At 46.3% G+C, this 22,768-nt stretch overlaps 2 protein-coding genes across 9 annotated transcripts; one reads left to right on the top strand and one right to left on the bottom strand.

Annotated features, from left to right (window-relative positions):
* The first annotated feature begins 37 nt into the window (after positions 1-37).
* LOC104137848 (cis-aconitate decarboxylase) lies at positions 38-7,559 on the top strand. 3 transcript variants are annotated; one of them, XM_009665196.2, is made up of 6 exons: positions 38-132; positions 731-785; positions 3,393-3,580; positions 3,761-3,853; positions 4,082-4,287; positions 5,298-7,559. In XM_009665196.2, exons 1-6 carry the CDS (start codon positions 112-114, stop codon positions 6,214-6,216), a joined length of 1,482 nt encoding a protein of 493 aa, XP_009663491.2. In that variant the 5' UTR covers positions 38-111; the 3' UTR covers positions 6,217-7,559. The 3 variants fall into 3 exon arrangements, with proteins under 3 accessions (XP_009663491.2, XP_068813139.1, XP_068813140.1); XM_068957038.1 differs by having other exon boundaries at positions 126-132; positions 3,452-3,580; XM_068957039.1 differs by lacking the exons at positions 38-132; positions 731-785 and adding an exon at positions 3,032-3,057.
* Positions 7,560-12,242: 4,683 nt separating this feature from the next.
* GLOD5 (glyoxalase domain containing 5) lies at positions 12,243-20,626 on the bottom strand. 6 transcript variants are annotated; one of them, XM_068956786.1, is made up of 5 exons: positions 18,947-20,626; positions 18,201-18,412; positions 16,182-16,352; positions 14,974-15,129; positions 12,529-13,983 (listed from the first exon to the last, which is right to left on the bottom strand). In XM_068956786.1, exons 3-5 carry the CDS (start codon positions 16,320-16,322, stop codon positions 13,822-13,824), a joined length of 459 nt encoding a protein of 152 aa, XP_068812887.1. In that variant the 5' UTR covers positions 16,323-16,352; positions 18,201-18,412; positions 18,947-20,626; the 3' UTR covers positions 12,529-13,821. The 6 variants fall into 6 exon arrangements, with proteins under 6 accessions (XP_009688776.1, XP_068812887.1, XP_068812884.1 ...); XM_068956783.1 differs by having other exon boundaries at positions 16,182-16,453; positions 18,201-18,409; XM_068956784.1 differs by having other exon boundaries at positions 18,201-18,409.
* Between the last annotated feature and the right edge of the window lie 2,142 nt (positions 20,627-22,768).

The raw sequence follows: 22,768 nt of genomic DNA, 5'->3' as shown, positions 1-22,768 counted from the left end.
AGAAGCATATATAAACCCTGACACCAAAGCACCTTTCAGACAGACACCTCTCCCATCACTCAAATAGAGCAGTTCAGAGCTGGAGATTAAGCAGTGTTAACAGCCATCAGAATGGTCTACTTAACTTTGCAGGTAAATACTACTTCATGTACAAAATCTGTCCATATCTGATCTTTTCCTTTTTGCTTTAAGGAGATAGCTTCACTGTTGCAGCAGTTCCTCAAGTAGTCAAAATTGTCATGACATTAAATGGGAAACTGCCCCAATACTAGCAAAATCAGATGGTTTTTCACAGACACTTTTCCTGATTACTAACCTATTCCTTCCATGCCTACCCCTTTTATGCATCCCCAAATGTGTTTTCTACAATGCCATATGGGGGTTTTGTTGTTGCTGGGAAATATTGCATGTTTCTTACTCCTCGTGTCCACTCTGAGCTGCTTCCTCCTCACAGCTGTAAGAGGACTACCTGGTAGATCTTAAAAGACTGTGCTGCCCCTTCTACTGTATTGCTTTCTCTTCCGGCTATTCTTGGCACCCCTGCTGGACTGGGATTTGGAAAACATTTTTCCTCCTTAAGCATGTAGGCTCTGAAATTTAGTTTTATCCATTTATCCATTTGGTCCGTGAGTATCTTACTATGCCACGTTAGAGGCACAAATGGTAAAACAGCTCTGAGAAAGCTCAGGCAGCTTAGATGACAAATGATCTTTCTCTGTCTTTACTCTAGAAATCCCAGAAGATCTTGGCAAGCTCCCAACAGCTACATAAAACTGCTGCTCATGGTTTGTATCTCTCGGCAGAAAAGCATTCTCTCTCCTTTTTTTAAAGAACATCTCAAAATAATTGTGTCATTTCTTATAAAAATCAGGAGCTGGGCTAAGCATACTGAGAAAAACTTCTCAAATTCTTGGAAGAGAAAGCATACCTGAGGGTCTTCTTATGTTAATTATTGTCCTTGGTTGCCAAAGAACAAGGGAAAAAGTAACATGGGGTAAAAACATTGATTACTACTCCTGTGCCAAAATAGGATATTTACCTGATTTAGAACCAGATTTTCCAAACTCTTACATTTTGACCACAACCTTAAAATATTTCAATTGTAGCTGTTACTGGATTGCTCAAACACAATTCTTAACTCCTCTATTTGTCTTTGCTTCTTTATTACATTTAGTATTGTTATGACTGTTTCTTAGAGTAATTCATTAATGATTCTTCTTGTAATATCTCACAGCCAGTGTACTGTATTCTGCAATATTGCATGTGAAGTTTCTCTTCTTCAATCAAACTAAGTAGAATTTTGCTGTGTAGCCACTTGATCTTTTATAAATTTGTAAATTAACTTATTTTATGTGTGTTCTTAATAAAACTAATGCAATTCAGAGAACCTAATGAACAACAGAGAACAACAGAAATAATAATAATCCATGCAAGTCTATTAGCTCTTGGACAAGCGTATTATACCAGGTCATTTTTATTAATTTAGTTAGTCCTATTGCACAGCTGTCGTACCAGGATGAACCCTTTAACAGAAGGGTTAAAAATAGCTATGTCCACTGAAGTGACACCGGGCAATTTATGTTGGGAAGGAAGCAGTCAGAATCTTATGGGTGCAGTGTGATTCAGACTGATTTTCTTTCCATCCCTCCAATCTAGTTTGACTTCACTGTTTCCCTCTTGTTGAGGGCGTTGGTGCTTTCCTTTCTGGTATACAGAAGATATTCTCAGAGTACACAGAGAGGACACAGATTTTGTCGGCAGAAGGTTTCCAAAATGCTGAGTGTTACAGATTCCTATAGCAATACATTTCATAGTGCTGCTGCAAGCTGTGAATTTCACTTCAGTGAGTCACAGCAATGATGAGATTCTCAGCTGTGTTTACAAGTGGTTTTCAGACTCCTAGACTTTAGGTGAGTCCAAATACAGTTTCAAGCAAACTGTGAGTCAGTAGCCATGACATTTGAAAATGAATACTTCCTAGTGAAATTAGGGATGGTCATTTTTTAGTTGGAACATTTTCTAATATAAAAAATAGCCTCATGCGTACCTGCTGATGTTGATGAGGTTTCCTGTAAGATGTGGAAACAAAATATTTTTACTTGCTTACTTGATTCATCTTATCTTTTTCATGGGATTAGTTTTATGTGGGCACAAATGCTGGCTCTTATTTGTGTGTGTGTGTGTGTGCATGTGTGAGTATGTGCGTGTGAGTATCCATGAGGAGAAAGATTTGCAGTCATGTACATATTAACTATATTGAATTTTACAGTTTCCCTAGTTTTACTATGTGCCTTCTCAAAATGCCATGTTTGTAATTCATCAAAGTAATCTGTTATTGAATTAAAACAGTTCAGCCGTCCCAAATTATATATTTTCCACAGAATTCTAACATCTCCAAAAATTTGGAAGCAGTGACTCCCAGACACAAAAATGCTAGTATTTTCTGCTATCTGTCCAGCTCTACCTGACATGACATGAATACAGACACTGACTTTGCCTTGGGAAGGTGGATATGTTGCTTCTTGTCTAACAGCAAAGGTGAAGCACCTTCCTTCCTCCTGTTTCCAACAGGAAACCACCTTCCTTCAAACACTGAGCACAGCAGATCTAGTTTTATCTGTTTCTGAAGCACAGGCTAGATCCTCTGATATGCCAAGCTAAACTATGAAAGAACCCAGAAAGGTCTTTTTTTTTAGCGCTAACATACTTTTGAGTGTATAGGGCTTAGAGTTTTGCCAGCTGAGTCTAGACACTTTGGCAGGTTGTACGACCAAACTTATAGATAAATCCAGGTGTTGGGTTTAGTCCAGCTTGCCTAAAATAATGGAAGTTTCACCTGACCTAACTGGGATTAAGTCTAGTTTTGTTTTTGTATAATTCACTCCCCACAGGCATCACAGGCAATGTAGCAGGACACTTGCTCTGACTTTTCTCCAGATACAGGAACAGAGTTTGTATTGACCTCCCCAAAATGTGGTTGCTTGAAACCCAAGGTGGGGGTATGTGGCTGAGCCCTGAAACTGCTTCACTTAAGACCTGGTGAAACCTTCTGAGGAGGTAAATTTGGGGTACTGTTTGATTTGTTTCATGTTCCCTTGGTCCTTCCCCACTACAGTTTTTCAAGGTCTTTCTGTGATTGTTCTTAGCAGAAGACCATAGCACAGCACAGTCCTTACAGGACATAAAGAGTGAAGGCGTGCTGTTACCCCTGTGGCTCTGAGAAGCTTGTGGAGAGGGGCAGGAGTCACACCAGCCTGCTCATCTTGGGGCTTCCTCTGCTGGCGTAGAGGGAGAAATGGCACCTCAGTCAGACAAGATGGCAATCTCCCTCTCCAGGAATGTGCACATGGCCCACACAAGTCTCACCCCTCCCCTCTCCCTTGGTGCTGCAGTGGTGGCCAGGAGAGCTCCGGAAGAGACCGTGACCAGCAGCTTTGCCTCCTTCATTCAGGCAGTTCGACCTGAGCATTTGTCCGAGACAGTCTGTCACAGAAGCAAGAGGATGATCCTCGACAGCATTGGGGTTGGCCTTGTAGGCAGCACGACGCACGTGTTCAGTATTGCTCTGCAGTACTGCCGGGTAGGTACAACCCTCATAATAGCGTGCATTTATGTGGTCCCCTTTCTGACACCATCACCACAAACAAAGCCTTATTTTGTGGCTGAAGTAGGACTTTTGCCTTGCACGAGGGGGCTTTCTGGCTTCACACAATTGCTACTTCCCTGAAGGTCCTCACTTGGATTTCCCTCTCTTTGGCAGGAACTGTATTCTTCAGCTGCCGTGAGCTCTGTCTATGGGAAGCCAGGCATAAAGCTCTCCCCAACGCTGGCTGCATTCACCAATGGAGTTGCGGTAAGGCAGGCTCTTCCAGAAGGAGCTCTGTGGTCCTTTCAAGACAAAGGTTAATGTTACAGGAAGCAGTCAGGGGCCTGGGAGGGTAATGGTGACCAAAAGCCATGGGCTGCTGTGCAATGTTGCACATAGTCCTTTTAGAGCAGTAACATGAGTGCCACCGGATGGGTGGGTGGATGTTGTTACTGACCTTGCACTAGCATGTCCTTATCTCCATTTCCCTGGCAGACTCACTCCATGGACTTTGATGATACCTGGCATCCTGCTACTCACCCCTCAGGAGCTGTTCTGCCAGCTCTTCTGGCAGCTTCCCAGATGCTACCTCCAAGCACCAAACCCAATGGCCTGGATTTCCTGCTGGCCTTTAATGTGGGTCTAGAAGTGCAAGGACGGCTCATGCATTTCTCCAGTGAGGCTCACGACATTCCCAAAAGGTAAATCCCCTTTTCTTCACCAAGTGGGCCTGAGTAAGCAGGGCTAGAGCATGATGCAGCAATTTTCATAAGAAAAACAAGCATAAGAATGCAATATATCCCCTGTTGGTAACTCACATAGCTCTGCAGGCTCATGGCCACTGAACCAAGCCCTTTAGGCAACTGTGCAGGTCTCAGATTACACAAAATTAGAAGCCAATCATATTTTACTGAAGGTTCATCATGTCTAAAAAGAGCAAGAATGGGAGAGGGTTGGTAAGTCTGTTAACAGGCCTCCTCAGGATTTTAAAATGACAGCCTAAGCCCAGCTGAACTCAGAATCAGGGGAAAGCCCTGCTGAGAGCCAAAGGCCAGTTCTGCCGTCAGCTGATGAGGCACCACTTATCTCATTTTCATCTTGAAGACATCCTCCTCTTGCTTCAAAAATAAGCATCAGGAGGACTAACACTGGAGACTGCAGTGTATTCATCTAAACTAACCTGAGCAAAGGCACAGATCAGACAGTGACCACAACCACGCAGACAGTTTAATTGTAGGCACTTCTAATTGTTGGCACAATTTCTGCCTGCACCAACTACTACTCACCAGGCAGTGCTCTGGCATGGTCTAAGGGATAGCATGGACCATAGCATGGTCCGTAGCATGGACTATGACCATTATACAGGCAGGATGAGTCCACCTTTTTTGTCTGGGAGGGGGAAAGGTTAGCTATATGGACACAAGCTGTGCCATGCCACCTGCTCTCAGGAAAAATTAAAAATTTCTTTCTGGAGATCTGATTTCACCCTGTTGACTCAGAGGTTTTAAGCAGATGCTTAGTTTTTAGGTGGCTAAATTTTGAGTCGGATGAATCCTATCTGCAATGGACCCATGGTGGATTTTTCACTAGCTGGCTTGGCAGTTCATTTCCAGTCCAATGGGAAGGTGTGTTAGGTGAGGTGCTTTGGTACTCCCTGTGCTATGTTCTGCCAAGCAGGTAGGGGTGCTCATACCTACAATTTCCCCTTTAGGTTCCATCCTCCTTCTGTGGTTGGTACCATGGGCAGTGCAGCTGCCACAGCAAAACTGCTGTCTCTGAATATAGCCCAGTGCACACACGCCTTGGGCATCGCTGCTTCGCTTGCAGGGGCACCTATGGCAAATGCTGCCACGCAAGCCAAGCCACTGCATATGGGAAATGCTGCTCGCCTGGGCTTTGAAGCAGCACTGCTGGCTGCCCGAGGGATGGAGGCTAACCCTTTCATTCTGGATGATATCCCTGGTTGCTCTGGATTTGGTGCTTTCTACAGTGTCTATCAACCCAAACCACTTTCTGTACCAAGTGACCATCATGAATTCCTCTTGGAGAAGCAGGATATTGCTTTCAAGCGATTCCCAGCCCACTTGGGGATGCACTGGGTGGTTGACGCTGCCTTGTCTGTCCGGAACCTGTTCATCAACTATGCAGGGTCCTTCTCTCCTTCTTTGATCCGCACCATTGTGCTGAAGATCCCAGTATCAAAGTACATTAATAGGCCTTTCCCAAGCTCTGAACACCAGGCCAGACACTCCTTCCAGTTCAATGCTTGTACTGCTTTGCTGGATGGTGAAGTGGGCCTTAGCTCCTTCACGGAAAACAGCATCCACCGGCAGGAACTGAGGGAGCTGTTGGACAAAGTGGTGGTAGAGCACCCTGAAGATAACGTAGCCAACTTTGACAAAATGTATGGAGAGGTAGCACTGCTCCTCCACAGTGGGGATGTCCTGACGGGCAAATGTGACACTTTCTATGGGCACTGGAGGAAGCCTCTGAGCAGAGAATCGCTCCTGAAGAAATTTCGATCCAATGCCTCTCATGTGCTTCCAGAAGGAAAAATAGAAGCCATCATCACTACAGTGGACAACCTGGAGAATCTGTCAGATAGTTCCCAGCTGGCCTCCACCCTGTGAGAGTAGGGAAAGTGGGTTTTGGATAAGGGACATACCTGAGTGAAAATCTGTTTCCTTTCTTCACTGGTGCTTTACTATTCATTTCCAATGGCAGAAAAGTTTCTACCCCTTGAAGTCAAAGTAGATGCTTTAATACTTAAGGAGCCTATGAGGCAGGAGGTGTGCCTGTGTGAGTACTTAGTACAAAGATTAACTTTCAGCTCACGGTTGGCACTATCTGAGTAGCTGAAAGGCCATCACAAAAACAAAAAAAATCCCATGGAAATCTGTGAGAATTCTGGGGTATCATCTGGAAACCAGTCCCTCACAAGGGAGGGTCTAGATATTTTTACAGTTGCATTGAAATGTATTTCTGTAGAGAATACCTAAACTCAAAGTCTGGAAAGAAGAGAAAGTTCAACCACAAAACTATATGCTTTTCCTAATGCTGTTCTGGGCACTGTTTAGATCACATTTAGTTAGTTGTGCTGACCAGATGAAAAAAAATCTGAGTTGCTGTAAACAACCCTGTCTGCGAAACTCTCAAGCATGGAAGGATTTTTCTTTTTCTTTTTTTTTTTTTTCCTTTCAGTAAAACTCCCCATTTGTCCTAGCATTTGGGAAGGTTTGTCACCTCTCTGTGTACAGTGGATGGTTCAAGGACCCTTGGAACCCATATGTGTTTTCTGAATGAGAGGCTGTTGTGAGGGATCCAACATTAGTTATACACCTACATCATACACCATCTGCAAGATCATCCCTGCCAGTCCTAGGGTTGCGACATATCATCTCTCCTGGCTTTGGGCAGGTAGCCCAGGCACCTATTTAGAGCTGGCTGGCCAGAGGTAGTGTCTATTGTCAGTGAAGAGATGGGCCCTCTGGATGGTGATTTGGGCACATAAATGCTGTGACTCACATTGGGACGTTCCCCTCACAGGAGGGAAAGCTTAATGAAATGTAGCCCTTAACTCTTCTACCTATCTGGGATGAAATCAGTACCTGGGCTCCTAAGTGACCGTCTTTGCACCGAAAAGCTTTCTTTCCCTGAGTCGTCTCTGAACAGCAAAATGGAGAACTATGCAACGTTCCTCTGCATGATAAACAAATACCTGTGATAGCTGATCCAAAGGCTCTATTTCCCATGTGATTTTGATATAGGTATAGAACTTCTAGAGAAATCCAGGGAAGCCTTCTTTTGGGGGGACCAAGATGGAACTAAACAGGCAAGAAGGAATGTTGGCAGTTCCTTTTTAGCTTGCTGGTAGTGGTCTGTGCAAAGAACTTCCTAGCCAGAGCAAAAATATTTGCTCACCTGTTAATCCACCCTGTCATAATGTCTAATATAATTACACTGAAACTTTCTGAATAAACAAATGAAATAAATTCATTTCTGCATAAAGTTTCAATGCTACACTATGTAGACCACTAGTTTTGCGGCTTTAATCCAAACAGAAGCACCTGTGCACCTGTGGCCAGGGATTTCTCCAGAATCATATATTTGCACTGAGCCGCTGCGGGATGATTTTACTGGTGAGAACAACTAGCTATTAGGCAGCGAAGCCTAACTGTGGTTAAATAGTTTCTCAACAAAGAATGACAAGTTACTCAGTGCTTCCCATTAATCAATAGATTTTAAATACTTGTTAACTTTCCATGGCAAGCTTCCATTTTCATTTAGTTCTTTGTCAGGTGTAGAATCACCAAGAAGGTTATTACATGTTTTACAGCTCAGTGAGCTGGAAGCCCACAGGGCCAGTGCCTTCCGAGTCAGCCGTTAACTTACCATTTATCCAAGGGGATCAATATATGTGCCAGAACTGACATGGACTTCAGTGGAGGGAACAACGTATCTTGGAAGATTATCAGCAGTTTCAGCATCCTGAAATTCATGCCAATGTTCTCATTTCCATGCTTTCTGCACCATGACATGCTAAGGCCATGTAACAATGAAGATAAACAGGTGAGGAAAGAGCAAAAACCTTTTATCTGTTGATGCTAGAGCAGAAAGAAGAGAATTCTCCCATTAGGTTTCAGGCTACATTTTGTGCCTGAGATCCAGAAACCCTTCCAAACCTGATACACCCTGTGTGCCTCCTAACAGTGCCAGTTTGTGCCAAGGTCTTTAACAGCACCTGCTACAAAGTCATTCTTTGGAAAAGGGAGAATGTTATGCTTACTAGTCTAGGACACAAGGAGGAAAATATATGCATGGTCAAACCCACCCCAGCTACATATTTACTCCATCAAATAAGTATTATCTTTGAAAGTCTTTGGAAGTCCCTCATACACTGAGTTATAGACCACATCAAATATACAGTGACTAGGGGAATCAGCCTTAAGTTAGTGAGAAGGATGGCAGGGGATGTAGATAATACATAGCTGGTAGATGGGTCTGATTGATTGTAGCATAGTCTATGAACAGGGCCCTATGTGTGTTGGTATCAGTGAAAGCTAAGGGTAAATCCTGGCTCTATAGTATAGCTTGCTGTGCCCAAGGGAGCATCACACTGACTAGTTCAGATTCAGAGTGGAGAGACTGAGAACGCAGCCCAACCAAATTGCCTGAGTATGTGCTTAGATTCTTGGGTAAATCACATAGCCTGGGCTGACCTCATTCCTCATTCATGGCTAAAGGACTACGCACCTCAGCCTAAAGCTGTTTTCAGTGTGTCCATGATACTAGGCAAGTATAGACTGTTGTGCATGTCTTTTCTGTGTGATTAATGTCTTCTCAGCAGGAGAGATAGAAGTTTGAAAGATACTAAATTTCTTGTATATTTGGGGAAAATTAAGTAGCAAATGGATAAGATAAGCCCAGATTCATGGCCCACTGAGAAAAAAAGTGCACTGTGTGCTTCTTATGGTTATTTGATGCCAGATAAGCCTCAGGGGAGAGCTACAAGAAAACAGACTTCATAGATTTCACTGAGTGTTGCTCTCCTAGGCACCATCTCCCCTCAAAAAGGGAGCAAGCTGCTGCCAGCTTGTAGTGTTTGACATTCATTGTCATTAGTCTCCATTCTGAGAGTGACATGTGTTGTTCAAAACAAGGGCCTGATGATCTGATGTTGCTGCCAAGATCACAATAGCAAACTAGTCCCTCTCTCTCAGCCTGTTGTCTTGGCTCACCCATCAAATGTGATCCTGACACCTTTCAGCATACAATGTGTAAAATAAGTGACAGAAGGCACAGGAAGGCTAGGGGTGTACAACTTTCATTTTCCCTTCATCAGTTGAAGCAATAAGTGGCTTTCCCCAAGCACCCAGGAGCTTAAAGTATACATGACAGTTTTCCGTTCATGATATTTTTCTCTAAAAATCTGGGACCTTGACACTGTCTTCAGTCTCCCAGCCCAGAAAAAAGGTCTCACCTGTTATTTCTAGCTTCAAATAGTGAATGTTCAATGTCCCTAGCAAAATAGGAGGGCCAAACACTTGGCAAGTGAAGTGAGACCTTCTGAGAGTGAAGGAAAAAAAATGGCCTGTGAAAACCACAGGCCGCCTTGTGCGACACTGAGGGTAATTCAGTCATTAATGTGGTGCCACCAAGTCCTTAACTTCTCTCAGGCTGAATAAGAAAAGAGCCCTTGTCCTTTTCTCTGCTGCTGTTCCAAGATAAATGACACTTAAAATAAAATTAAGAAAGGGAAACCTTTCTTCAAGAAAATGTTTATGGTAGCAAGTTCACTGAATGAAAGAACATTTAGTGCAGAACTAGGCAGGATGTGTGTTAGCAATTAATCAGTAACTGCAGTCCCAGTCCAGAAACGAACAGGGCTCTGCTGGAGAAGCCAGGGAGAAGCCCTGGCCAGGGAGAAGCCCTGGCCAGAAGAGAATTCCAGGAGGAGCCAGAGTCTGCCCAGGCCGGGGAGCCTGGGCCGGGCTGGTAGGAGCAGGAGGCTGTGATCAGCCTTCTCCCACGGGCAGCGCCCTCCCTTCTGTCCCTGCGGACACGGCGCCGACCCGCCCGCGGCTAGGGCCTTCAGCACCCTGGAGAGCACAAGATCGGCTCCCAGGCCCACGGCCTCTGGGAGCGCTCCCGTCCCCAGGGGCTCCCCACGCACTCGGACCTTCAGCACCCTGGACAGCGGCCGTCAAACGGGGGGCCCAGAGGGCTCCAGGAGCGCCCCCCTCCCCAGGGTCTGTCCTCCAAGCCCTGCGGCTGTGTGGGACTGCACACCTCAGTGTGTGACCTAAGCTCCCCCTCTCCACCTCCATCTTTGTGACTCTCCCTTGTATCATACAGCAGCCAGGGTGGTGGGAAGGCAGTTATTTCAAACGCACAGCTGCGCTCTTCTCTCTTATTTCTTCTGCTGCTTCTTCCCAGGTCATTATGGAAGTTCATTCACCCATTGAATGGACTGTTCCCTGTGGTGTTAGGGGACTGAATCGTTTGTTTTCTCTATGCGATTCTTGCACCCTATTTGGAGCACCCACATGCAATAGGTCTGATGGGTAAAATTCAGGCCTATTTAACTCAAAACGATTTCCAAAAATTAGGTCCCTTTAATTAATCAAGAAATAAATTTAGGAAAACTAATTTTTTTTTTAGTTTAGGAAGACTTTAGTGGACTTCATGACCTCGATGGTCCTGTCTGATGCTCACACTGCTGTCTCAAAATATTCAAAATGAATTATTTTGCAAGTAAGGTGGCGACACAAAACACTGGGCTCCTCTGCGTTCAGCTCCTGGAGAGTGTACCTTCCCAAGGGAAGGTCTCCATGGCCCAGCCCTATAAGGGCACGTGTGTGGTGGGAAAAGCTATATGGTACTAGACACCAGAGGAGGGGGAAATCGGAGCTAATCGAACACCGTGTGGAGGAACCACTACAGGTGATATCCATCTATTTTATCCCAGAAAAGTGACCAAGTAAGAAAGCTAGTACTCCTCACTACCTGGATATGAGTAGCCTGTGCATGGACCTCTCTGGTGTCACTGCTGGCCTGCATGGCTCTTTCTGCATTTTCATTTTTCATGAAATGGCCTGTTGGTTTCTTTCAGTGCTGGGACTAGTAGTTGCAGGACTGACTTTCAACTTTCACCCATAGGCATACAAAGCAAGAATGCCAAACACTAGCGCTAATCTTGCTCATGACTCCATCCTGCTTATGCCTTTGGGAAGGTCAAGTTAGGGCTTGCAGACAAGATCTCTCGCATGTATATCCAGGCTTGATATGCAGAGCTAGGCAGAGGAATCCAAGACAGCTCTGACCCTGTTGGAATACCTACTAAGAAGGGTCTAATGCTCACAGTATCAATGCATCGTGCTCTGATCTTCTTGCAAAAGCAATAGAAATGTTAAGGCTGATCTGAATGCTGAATGAGTGCAAATTGCTGCATGTGAAAGCATTAGAAGGAAGAAGGGCTCCGTGAAGTGCAGGTGCTGAACACACCTGGAGAAGGAGTTCTTCAACAATCCCAGAATATACCTACCTGCAGCTTCTCTGGACACCCAGGTTAGGTGGCAAGGGACATCGAGTGAATTTTACTCATTCACAGCTGAGACAGGATGGAGACCCTGATCTCCATCTTCTACATGAGACAAAAGGGCATGTCCAAGCCCAGCGCATGTTCACCATCCTATGAGGAACCCAGGGGATATGAGTAGGCCTTGATAACTGGCATCCCTTGTCCTCTCTGTCATTGCAAGGAATCTTGCACAGACCACCTGGATACATGCACTCTGGTGCCTGATGGGTGGACAGACTCCTTGGACTCACACAACTTGATGTTTGGGTGTGAAAGAATGTAATTGTGGATAAGCAAAATCTGTTCTAAAATAAACTCACCCTCCCCTCTTATAAGGTCCTTACACAGAGCTTTGCTACAACATTGCTAAAATGCTGCAACATTATGCCCTGCAATCTGCACTAAGCCCTGCAGACGTGTCTGCAGTCCTACAAGAATTTAATGGACTCACACCACATTTACAAGGTAGAGATTGTGAGCTGCCTCTGGCTTGTCTCCCAAGACAGTTCTTGTCATTAGTTTCCATGAATGGCTCAACCCAAACTGAAAACAGTTTCATCCCTACTACCAGCACTGACTGGAAAGCTGCAGCACTGAATTTATTAAGGATTTGCTTTTTTTTTCACTGTGAAGAATTCTAGCTTTCCCAGGAAATATCATCGGGGTGGGGAGGGAGTACAGTTCACTGATTATTTCCTTTTTAGAGATAAAATTGTAACTGTAGAGGTCAGAAGAGTTCTCTCTACCTTCTAGCACGGTTTCTTTGATGATAACATTGCTACCCCAGTGTGGCCAGCTGGGGAACTGCTCTCCTTGAAAAAGACCCAGGTCACTCTTTCTTCTTCTTTTTTTTTTTTTTTTTAATAATTGGAGTATTAAAGAAAGGAGGAAACTCAGGACTTGGCAATCCCCTGAGTAACTGTGTGCAGTCAGTCAGAGGTACAGCGCGCTCTGCTGTGATACGCCCTCCCACCCCCAGCCCAGCTCTGCCAACACACCTTCCTCCTCTCAGCAGATGTGCCATGCCTCCCACGTGCTGCGCAGGTAGCTCCATGTTAACACTTCTTCAAGCACTGGAGCTATTCTGGACCCGAGGCAAGAGCATCGGCCTTCCTCTCCTTGGCCCAGAGGTTCTCCCAGGACCAAACACGTTGCCACGGGGATCCAGGGTTTGCAGGGAGGCTGCTCCTTTGAGAAGGAATGACCAAGACCCACAGCCCATGGGAATGTGTCATCCATGGGGAAAGAAAGGAGGAGCAAACGCTTCCCAGCTGCAGTACAAGGTTGCACCTTTCCCTTGGTACCTGCAATGCACAGGCCAGACAGATGCAGCTGATGCAGGGGCCTCAGGGCCAGAGGCAAGCCCTGTTACTGCACCAGTAAAACAAGTGAATGTGACTGGGCAACAAAGGGCTGTCAGGGGGGAGCCAAAGTGGAGGTTTCATGCCTGATGCCAGGGCCTTTTTGGCACCCTATTTCCCCCTCCTCCCTGAAAGAATCTAGGTGAACTCCCTGACTTCCAGGCATACAGCCACTGTGTCTCTACTTTGCCCCATGCCTGGGTGACAGATGCACCATAACTATTCAAGTATTTATGCAGTGCTGAATATGAGGCACAGAGCCTCACGAGTGCTGTGTGTGTCAAATGCTGAGGTCCAGTTCCCCAATCCCAGACAGGAGGTGGCTTTCAATAGCCACAGCTGGATTTAAATCAGTGACTTAGTGTTAGAGCCAGCAGTGCCAGTTAGGCTGGGTCATGCTAAGCAGGCAGAGAAAAAGGGAGATGCAGAAATCTTCAAGCGTGCAAAAAAGTGGCTATTAAGAGAAAAGGAATGACAAGTTCCTTGTGTTCATGGTGAACAGGGCAGAAATCATAGGCTTCAAATGCAGCAAAAGAGGCGTCAGACATTAGGAAAATGTGTGGCAGCAGGACAGATCTTCCAGGACGGTCATGAAGTCTCCATCAGTGGAGATTTATAAAAGCAGGATTGAGGGATAGCTCTCAAAAGTTCATGCAGATCTACTTTTTATTGCTCTGTGGGTATGAAAGCTGAATCTTGTTCTAGGTTTGCAATGTAGAACGTAAACTGGCCATTAAAATCCTGGCCTCTGTGTCCTGTCTCCTGCTGGAACTCAGGCAAAGTGTAGTCTGTGGTTAGTGTTCCCCTCTGCTAACTGCAGTCACACCTGTCGTATCTGTGCTGTACCTAGAAACCTCGATCAGGTTCTCATCGGGGTCTCGGAAGTAGACGGATGTTATTGGACCCACGGCACCAGTTCTGGCCACAGGACCTTCTTCAACCTTCACTCCGCAGGCCTGAGAGGAGACATAAAAACAGGGGTTTAATGCATAGGGGAATCTTTTCAGGGAGTGGTGCGCTCTTCCCCCAGTCCTGAAAATATGTGCTTTTGAATGACAAAATTCTGACATCCGCAAGGCACAGGCCCTGAAAATGTCACTTGAGAGGCTCTGGCTTCACACCTAGAAAATGGCAGGTCTCTTCAGATCACTGACAGGGTCTTCAATGGCAAGGCCAACCAAACAGTGCTGCTGTAACTCCTCTGGCTCCGGGTCATGCCATCCCACAACACTGAAAAAGTGTCCAGCTCAGAAACACACAATCAAGTTAGACTGGACTGTGAGATCTTGGGGGAGAGAGATGAGGCTGGAAAATGTAATATGGAGGGCTAGCACTAATTGCCTGTCCTTATACAGCGAGCTATGAATATCTGTACTGAGCACAGAAGATCTTGGCAGGTACTAAGTGCTGCTATACCTGTAATGAAAGGTCTGTGAGGCTCAGCAGATGATTTCTCCTGGACAGTTACATCTTGCCCTCCCTGAAATACCTCGGCTGATACCTTTCATCACCACCTCACAGCCCTGATACGCAGGCTTGGGGCCTGGTGGAGGCACAATGCACATCACCTCCCCATGCAGCTCTGCCATGCTCCTAATTCCTGCAGGGAGGTCTTGCTCTTTTATGCCGGCCACCTTCCCAGCACACCTTGGCTTACAAGTATGCCAGAACTAGTGCTTATTTTGCCAGGTGGTGCAAAATAAAAGCTAAGAGATTCCTTTCCATGCACTTCTCAAATTTAACTCATTGTCCTCTCTCTTACACTGTTCAGTCGCAGTCATTTCAATAGAGTTTGATTTGTGCCCATTAAAGTAAGATCAGAACTGAAGTGCAGGTCTCCAGAGAGACGAGGCAAGTTCATTAGCTCTGTTTCCAGGCAGGCCCCTCAGCTCCCTCATTACCGCTCCAGCTCACACCAATATATGCATGCTATACACCTTCCTCACCTTCAGGTGTTCCAGCAGCTGGTCCAGGGGTTTCTGTGTGATAAGACAAACATCTGCAGAACCGGGGACTGGGTATCGAGCCTTGGGTTCGAACTCCTTCCCAGCCTCATGGAGGTTAAACTTCTGGCAGCCAAAACATAAAGCTTTGCGGTTTCCCTGTTCCCAAAGAAAAGAATCAATGTCCTACAAGACTTCCTCGCCTTGAAGTCTTCAGTATCCATTCACCTGTGTAGTCATAACACCTGGGGACCCAACTGTATCTTCGCTATCTCTGGGCTCTCACTGTGGCAACCCAAGATAAGAACTGACCCCTACAACATTTCCACTACATCTCTGGAGATGTGGAGTGACCCGGGAAAGATAGCATGAGACCTATAACCATGTGCAACTACTCCTCCAGCGCATAACAATGCCAGCGTCCAGTTCTGCACACCCTCCATCCTGCCTGTGGGCAGCCACAAAAATAATGCAGAGGTTGACACTGCAGAGAGAACAAATATGAGACAGTGGGAAGAGGGTGAAGAAGAAGGTTTTGGCACCTTTTTTCTTTGCAGACCCTCAGGGAGATTTCTGCAGGTACATATGGCAGTTGAGTGCTGAGCCCCATTAAAAAGCAATACAGCAATCTGCCATTATGTGCCCACCTGAAGAACAAACGGGTACTCACTATAGCCCTGGGATGTGAGTGCAACTGCTTTACATAAACCTGGCAAAGCAGGGGGAAGGAAATGAACTTAGGAGTTAAAAAGGTGCAATGGGGGCATTCAAAACAGGTAAAGTGGTCTGAAACTTAGCCAAGAGATGGATTGGGGCTGTCCTGAAGATAGTTGGGGCTGTCCTGAAGATACTATCCATCTTTTCTACTGTTTGTCAGTAGAAATCTCAAAACAAGAGCCTGTCAGACAGCATTAGAGGATTTATGGGTTTGAGGGTTCTCTTCCTTCAGTTCTGGCAACTATGTTTTTCAAGGAACTTCTCCTTCTTTTTCACTTTGACTTCTTCTGCAGTGTGTTTTGAACCTTTCCCTGACTCAGTTTGACTCTCTTGAAACTCAGACCTTGATAGTCTACAGTTTGTGATGATCATGCCATCCCCACCCCAAGGAGTTACCCCAAGAACCCTTTTCAGAGGTCCACAGTGGCTGAACACCAGCCCAGGACCGTGCTTTAAGGTGTCCTAGGCCTAAGTGTCACCTGTACCCATGTTACCTTGAAAGTGACCACCTCCATGCCCAGGACTTTGGAATAAAAGGCTACAGTGTCCTCAATGCTCTTCACAGTCAACACGAGGTGGTCCAGCCGCTGGATGAAACAAGGGGGTGGACTTATGTGCTTCTCCTTCCAGGACATTATCTCAGAGATGGGAATCAGACGGTGAAACTACAGAAGATGAAATTTAAGAGCTACCAGCCCTTTAGGAAGCCAGTCCAGGCAGCTGTGAACTGAACTGTGAATGGAGATCAAATGGATTTTCCTCTGGCCTGCAGGTGGCACAAGTACAGAATCAATAAATTCTCCTCCCTGAAAGAGCCTCAGACCCCAGCTCAGCTCTGGTGGGACCTGAGCATGCTACAGCCCAGGGGCTAGGGCAGGCCCTGGAGGACCAGCTGGGTCACTGGGCCGAGATCTGATGTTGCTGAGATACAGAGCTCGCAAAGAATAAAAATCTATGTGCACTAAGGATGGACAGTGTATCTGACTCATCCCTCCAGCCGTCTTTGGCCTCCTCCTATCCTCCTTCATCTCCAAGTGAAGGGCCAGAAGAGGGCATCAGGGCTGAAGCAGCAGTTTGGCATCCCCTTGGAAAAGGGCTGCATCTTGATCTTACAGACAGGGAACAGAATCCCTGCTTGCGCCGATATAACATAGCTGTAAAATATAGATGGTAAGATAAGGACTATGACCCTGATCAAGACGACAGGAATCTTGTCTCTGATGTGACTGTACTGTGGGACTGAGCCCAAGCTCTGCATGGGGCGAACGACCAAGGGTTCTGGCTCTGGGACCGTGATGTGGTAACTCGGGGCAGGGGGCAGGGCAACAGCAGTGTGAGAACAGCCTGAGGATGCTGCAAGACAGAGCTGATTTTTCAGATTTGTTTTGTCAGTTCTCAGGCCCAGGCACAGTCAGTTTTAGGAAAATTAAGAGTGCTGCAAATATTTTAATGGTGTAACTGTAATATCTCAGCTTCACTGGGGATGCAGGGAGAGGGAGGATGAAAAATCCCCCAGATGACTCATTCTTTTATTCCCTGTCTTTCCCTTTTGGGGGCAAACACAACATTAGCAGGAGGGCAGGGATTGGTGGGCAGATTTGCTTGGGAGAGAGGGAGGGAGGCAGCAGAGCCGCCATAGAGGGACAACTCTCCTGGCCTTGCTACAGGATTGGTCCCAGCACATGGAAAACATAAAATGCTGAGACGCAGCAGAGAGGAGCCCTTTTCTCCAGTGCTCACTGCCCCAGTGGGCTGTCAGAGATGCCTGCTGCTGCTGTAGGCAGCACTAGGAGCTGGGCTGGGGGACTGCTGTGCCAGGACCTGCTGCTGGAAGAAGGACCAGCCCTGGGGACAGGCTTCTTAATCCCCAGGGTGCTGCCAGCTCTCACGGCACTGAATCTGCAGGAAAAAGTCCACACATCAACAACATTAAAGCTCCTAGGCCCCATCAACACCGGATCAGGATCATTTATGCACCCATCAACACACATTTACAATAGGTTCAGATTACTTCATTCAGCGGCAGCAGGCCCTCCTCTCGCTCTTCAGAGTCTGGGAGCTCCTTTGCATCAGGCTGTGAAAAGGAAATGGATATGGCCCTGGCGGCCCGGTTAGTTTGCTGGTAGACTGAGAAGTCTTCATTTTATTTTTGTTTTGGTTTATTTTACCTTTAGAAAACCAGACTCTGGAAACTGTGGGCCTCTAACCAGGAAGGCTGTGACAAGCCCCTCACAAATGGAGTCAAGTTTTCTTGAAATCACTAACTGCTCTGTACTTACATATATTTATTTCTCTGTTAAAAAGACCCACGTTCTGGGGTAAATGACGTATCACTATTCTGAGACCCTCAACAAGTTCTCCAACGACACTCCCATGTAAGAGACACACAAAAGTCCTGCTGCCTCTCAGGGAGAATAACCAGAGGGAAAGTAAACCTCTTAATCCAGCATAAAGTCACACCAATCAGAAAACATACCCCTCAGAACCGACCCCTTTTTGCCCTTGCCACTCACCTTCAGACTTCTATCTCTCAATAACAAGATGGTGAGGCTGATGCCAGCGATTCATGGAGCTTGTATCCAGCACCAGGGTATGTGGCACTCACTAGCCTGGATTTACAGTGCATTGCCTAGTGTTCTCTCACATTTGGGTTCTTAGCCTCTGGCATTGCTCTGATGCAAGAGTGCATGGGAAATGGCTGACAAAGAGAGATTTCAAAGCTCTGCTGGCACAAGAGTGAGATCAGTGTAAAAGCAGGCACAGTTTCACCAGGGCAAAACATTCACCTCTTCCTTGCAAACAGAGGCACTTGCTTGGAGCAGGACCCCACCGCCACCAAGCCATAGCTGACATGCGGCATGGCCCCGAATACGCCCTGTTATTGTTTGCACCATTTAGGGAGAGAAGCTGTTAACAGAGGCAAAGAAACGGCCACAAAAAAGGCACCCCTCCTCCTGGTCACAGATGATTTTTGGTGTTTAATGACATCAGCTCTGTGCAACCTGAGCCTCAGTCCCTCTGCAAAACCCTACTGCTCTTCTGTAGATGTTTGTCCCATCAGAATGACAAGGAAACAGTCATCCAGGAAGTTTTCCTGAGTGCTCTGTAGTTGTAGGGCACTCATTTCACAGCCTGCAGCTCCCACCTCCTGCCTAATAAACCTCCTAGCCCAACCCTCGTTTGCTATGTGAACGTGTAAGCTTCGCGAGCCCTTAGCAAACAACCACAGGGAAATCATTTTCCAAAGTAAGCTGAGTACCTGCAAGCAGGAGAGACAGAGCAGCTGGGAAACCTGCTGTCGGAAAGAGTGTGCCAGGACCTATGACAATCCACTTCCTGCTGCCCAGAGGTGAGCTGTGCTGGGGGCAGAGTCACAGAAATAAAGGGGGGGGAGGAGGGGGGAAAGAGAGAAATTAGAAACAGGAGCTCTGAGTGCTGCTCCCTGCAGAGGTGTACTTTGGACTGTGGAAGGACCTGAAAGTCCAGCCACACTGAGTTGCTTGAAACATCCAAGATAAAGACCAGCGATGCTTTAGCCATGTATCTTTTCCTCACAAGGGAAAGCTGTTATTAATGCGCTATATTAAAGCACACTACTAAGGTTGCTGCTTATACTAGGGTGACTTACTGGTAAGAAGGCAGCAAGGATGTCTCTGGAGAAGAGGACCTGAGGCAGCCAGCTGCAACAGTTCCCTCCCCCAGCAGTGGGCAAGTGAGCCAGTTCTCATTGCCTCCAGGACCATTTTCTACCATGCAACATGCCAGTGCCTTATTGCACCACAAGACACTCGATGTCCCTGGGAGCACAGTAAGCCAGCGCTCCCATTCTGCAAAAAATGAATGAGCTGCAGGCATCACGCTAACAAACCTAGCATATTGCAAGGAGCAACAGCAAAAGAGCCTCAGAGTGGTGTTCACATTTCTGGGCATCAGAAAGGAAGTGGAGGGACAAGCAGGCACATCCAAGGAGGATCTCTGTGACCTGGGGCAGAGTTAGAGATCTTCTTTTTCTTCTTCTACAAAAAGTAAATCCGAAAAAAGTAAAATGGAGTTTTGAAAGCTCTGAAGCTCTCCGGGCATTTGGCTCCAAGGCAATGAGTAAGTAGTTCAAGCTGAGCAAAATCTGCTGGAGGAAGTGGTTCAAAGTCCAGGATATGCTGTGTTAAAAACATTCTGCATAAATTTTCTCCACCCAAACCACCCACACTTTACATTGTATAGGAATACATCAAATACAAAGAACATTTCCAATGTGTGGAAATATCTGAAAATACAGTGTTCTGCCTCAGATCAAGGTCCTATTTGCAGTACCCCAAAAGGACATCTGCGGATTGTTGTGGGTAGGAATTGTCCAAAAGCCTGTTTCATTTCTTTGTGGTGTTGTACAAATTGATTTCTCTCACCTAATTTTCCAGGTTGACCCACAGAATCCCAGTTTCTCCCAGCCCAACTTGCTGGGTTATTTCCTGTCTCTAACCATCTGCTGTCAGCTAGTGATGGTTAGAGCAAATAGGTTAGATAAACTAATCCTGGGACATGCAATAGGTCCCTTGTGCTTCAAGATCACCATGGGTTTGTCTACACTGGACAAGGCAGAGTTGAGGGGGAAATCCCCAGGAAGTACGGAGCTGGCTGGTAGGTGTACAGTGCATAGGCAGAGATGAGTTAAAGACTGTTGCTCCCGTTCTAGCCCTTCCCAAATACCAGGAATAGGGCAGGATGATATCACACTTTTAGGTCACAGCTTAGTTAGATTCACCTCCCAGAGCAGCTGTGTAGCGCTAATACGCCTGCCCAGGCCGTTAACATTTGACTTCTTGTCCTACTGCCTTTCTTGCAACATTAGTGCAACTAAAGCCCACTTCTTCTCCAGTGCCCCTGTGCTGAGGACACCTCACATCTCTGAGCTTCTCCTCCAACAGGCTGCCTACCTGGAGAGCCAGCTGGCAGGACACGCGCTGGCTTGACGGGCACAGGGGGATGAAGCGATTCTTCCTTGCCTTGGCTCCAGGCCGCACATGCACAATGTCAGACTTCTGCACCTCTGTGAAGAGATCCAGATCTCCTCCAGGCTCTGTGGCACTCCATCCCCTTCCTCAAACGTTTGCAGCCTTCTGCTCCAAGGACCCAGCCTGCATCCTTTGCTCTCCCCTCTCCACACTGACATTGCAGTTATCCAGTCTCCCTCTGGCATTTACTGACTGGCTCTTACAGAGGCCGCAGCACAGACCAGCAGAGCTGCCCAACTCCCAGTTTTTAATCACAGGTATCGCAGCACTTGGTGGTGTCCCTTAGAGTCCCTGCTCCTCCACTGAGGGGTTTATACCAGTTTCCATACGCGAAACAACAGAAAAAAGAGGATGTCAGCTCTCTGGATGGATAGAGAAACATATAAATCTGCCCTGAGGGCAATTAGAGAAAACAGACCACATTTATTTTTGAACCCTGGGTAACAGACAGCCCACTCTTGCAGTTTCTTTGTGCCAGCTGGCCCAACACAGGGCAAACAGGGCAGAGGGCTGCTCGGCTCATGCTGCAGCCTCATTTGAAGGAGTCTGTTGGTGTTTCTTCCTTCTGTCAGACTCTGGTTTTCACGAGACTTGTAGGAACTGCCTGTCTCCATGATTTCTGCTCTTCTGTTCAGTCTAGATGACATGATCAAGAGATTCAATAGCTGCATAGCAGGGCTGGCAGACATATGGCCAAACAAGCAGATGAGTAGCTGAAACTTCATTCTCTTGTGAAAAATCCTGATATCTTTTTTTTACTGAAACTCTCAAGGTTCTTTTCACAGATGTCAGTCACAGGACTATAGCCAGACAGCAGGACTTCTGCACAGTTTTTATGGCTTTAACACAACCTGTGCAAGTACTGCTGTGGAATAAATCTGTGAGGAGTGGTAGCTTTTACCCTGCTCTTTTAGCCTTTTCTTCCCAGCCAGGCATTCAGGATGACTATCTTTTCAGCTCAAGATCATCTTTGGAGGATTTCTCAACAGGACTCCAGATCACTCCAGACCCTGCCTGGCTCTCCTGAGCTCTGAAATTGGATCCAAGCAAATATTCCACCATGATATTCAGCATCTCTCTGAGCAAATCAAATCCAATCCTGTACTCACGGACAGGAAAAGGATTTCAGGAGAATAACCCATCTTGTCAAACGGAAAGGCACGTTCTTGTCCGAGGGCATCAGCAGTCCATCAATTCTCTGGCTTCTCCTCTGTCTGCATGCAAGCTGGTGGTACACCCTTCACCTTTATTTGTAAAGGTCACACTCAAAAGACTGCATTTTCTCCTGGCAACTCCTATATTAGCCAATTTTTTATGTGCCTTGGTTTTTCAGCATCTGGTATCTAAGAAGGTTGGTTTATAAACTCAGGGGCAGAGAATGCGCCAGTTTGCTGTGTGATTATAAAAGGATGAAAATGTGTTTGCTTAGACTTTCAACTCTGCCTGTAAAGAGATAAATATATTAAAACTGGGAACTACACAGACCTTGTTCTCTATTTGATCTACCTGTGCGCTGAGCACAGGGACAAAGCAGCATGTATACAGCCAACTTCAAAAAAAGGGGTATGGTGAGGGAAAGTTTGCTAGCCCTTTCTCCCTTAACAGCATCTGTATTTTTGATTTGCCTATTTTTGACACATAAGCAGAGCATCACCTTGGACCAATATCCAGAATGAACTTCATTCCTCTCAACAGAAAAGTGTCTTCCTTCAGCCCATTTATGCACCTACAACTAGAGAAAATTGATCTTCAACAGAAAACTGATTATCCAGATTGCATGCACTGAAAGATAAGAAGTCTATGCCTTGCTGCATTGAGGCTGAGCAATAGCTGAACGTCTTGTGTTAATTTGCATTGAGGGTCCGCTGCAAAGATTGATTCCACTTCAGTGCTCATCTGAGGTCGAAATCAAACTTCAGCCAAAGCTCTGGGTAAAAGAACAAGGTCATTGAGGCCTATCACAGCCCTGAGGGCACTGACAGGCCTTAATAGCCCTGACTAGGCTCACCTGGGGCATCCACCCTACCTGCCCCACCCACAGGCTCAGGAGCTCCACTTCAGCTCACCCCTGG

Source organism: Struthio camelus, chromosome 11, assembly GCF_040807025.1.
Source record: "Struthio camelus isolate bStrCam1 chromosome 11, bStrCam1.hap1, whole genome shotgun sequence".
Classification (NCBI taxonomy): Eukaryota; Metazoa; Chordata; class Aves; order Struthioniformes; family Struthionidae; genus Struthio; species Struthio camelus.
This window is presented reverse-complemented; position numbering and strand designations above follow the sequence as displayed.

Bases quoted from the DNA above. Each gene is read 5' to 3' on its own strand.
- LOC104137848 (XM_009665196.2), top strand. From the start codon at position 112: ATGGTCTACTTAACTTTGCAG. The intron at 3,581-3,760 runs GTAGGTACAACC...TCTCTTTGGCAG, and splicing joins TTGCTCTGCAGTACTGCCGG to GAACTGTATTCTTCAGCTGC. The intron at 4,288-5,297 runs GTAAATCCCCTT...TTTCCCCTTTAG, and splicing joins GCTCACGACATTCCCAAAAG to GTTCCATCCTCCTTCTGTGG.
- GLOD5 (XM_009690481.2), bottom strand. From the start codon at position 16,322: ATGTCCTGGAAGGAGAAGCACATAAGTCCACCCCCTTGTTTCATCCAG. The intron at 15,130-16,181 runs GTAACATGGGTA...CTTTGGGAACAG, and splicing joins TGGAGGTGGTCACTTTCAAG to GGAAACCGCAAAGCTTTATG. The intron at 13,984-14,973 runs GTGAGGAAGGTG...GTCTCCTCTCAG, and splicing joins AGCTGCTGGAACACCTGAAG to GCCTGCGGAGTGAAGGTTGA.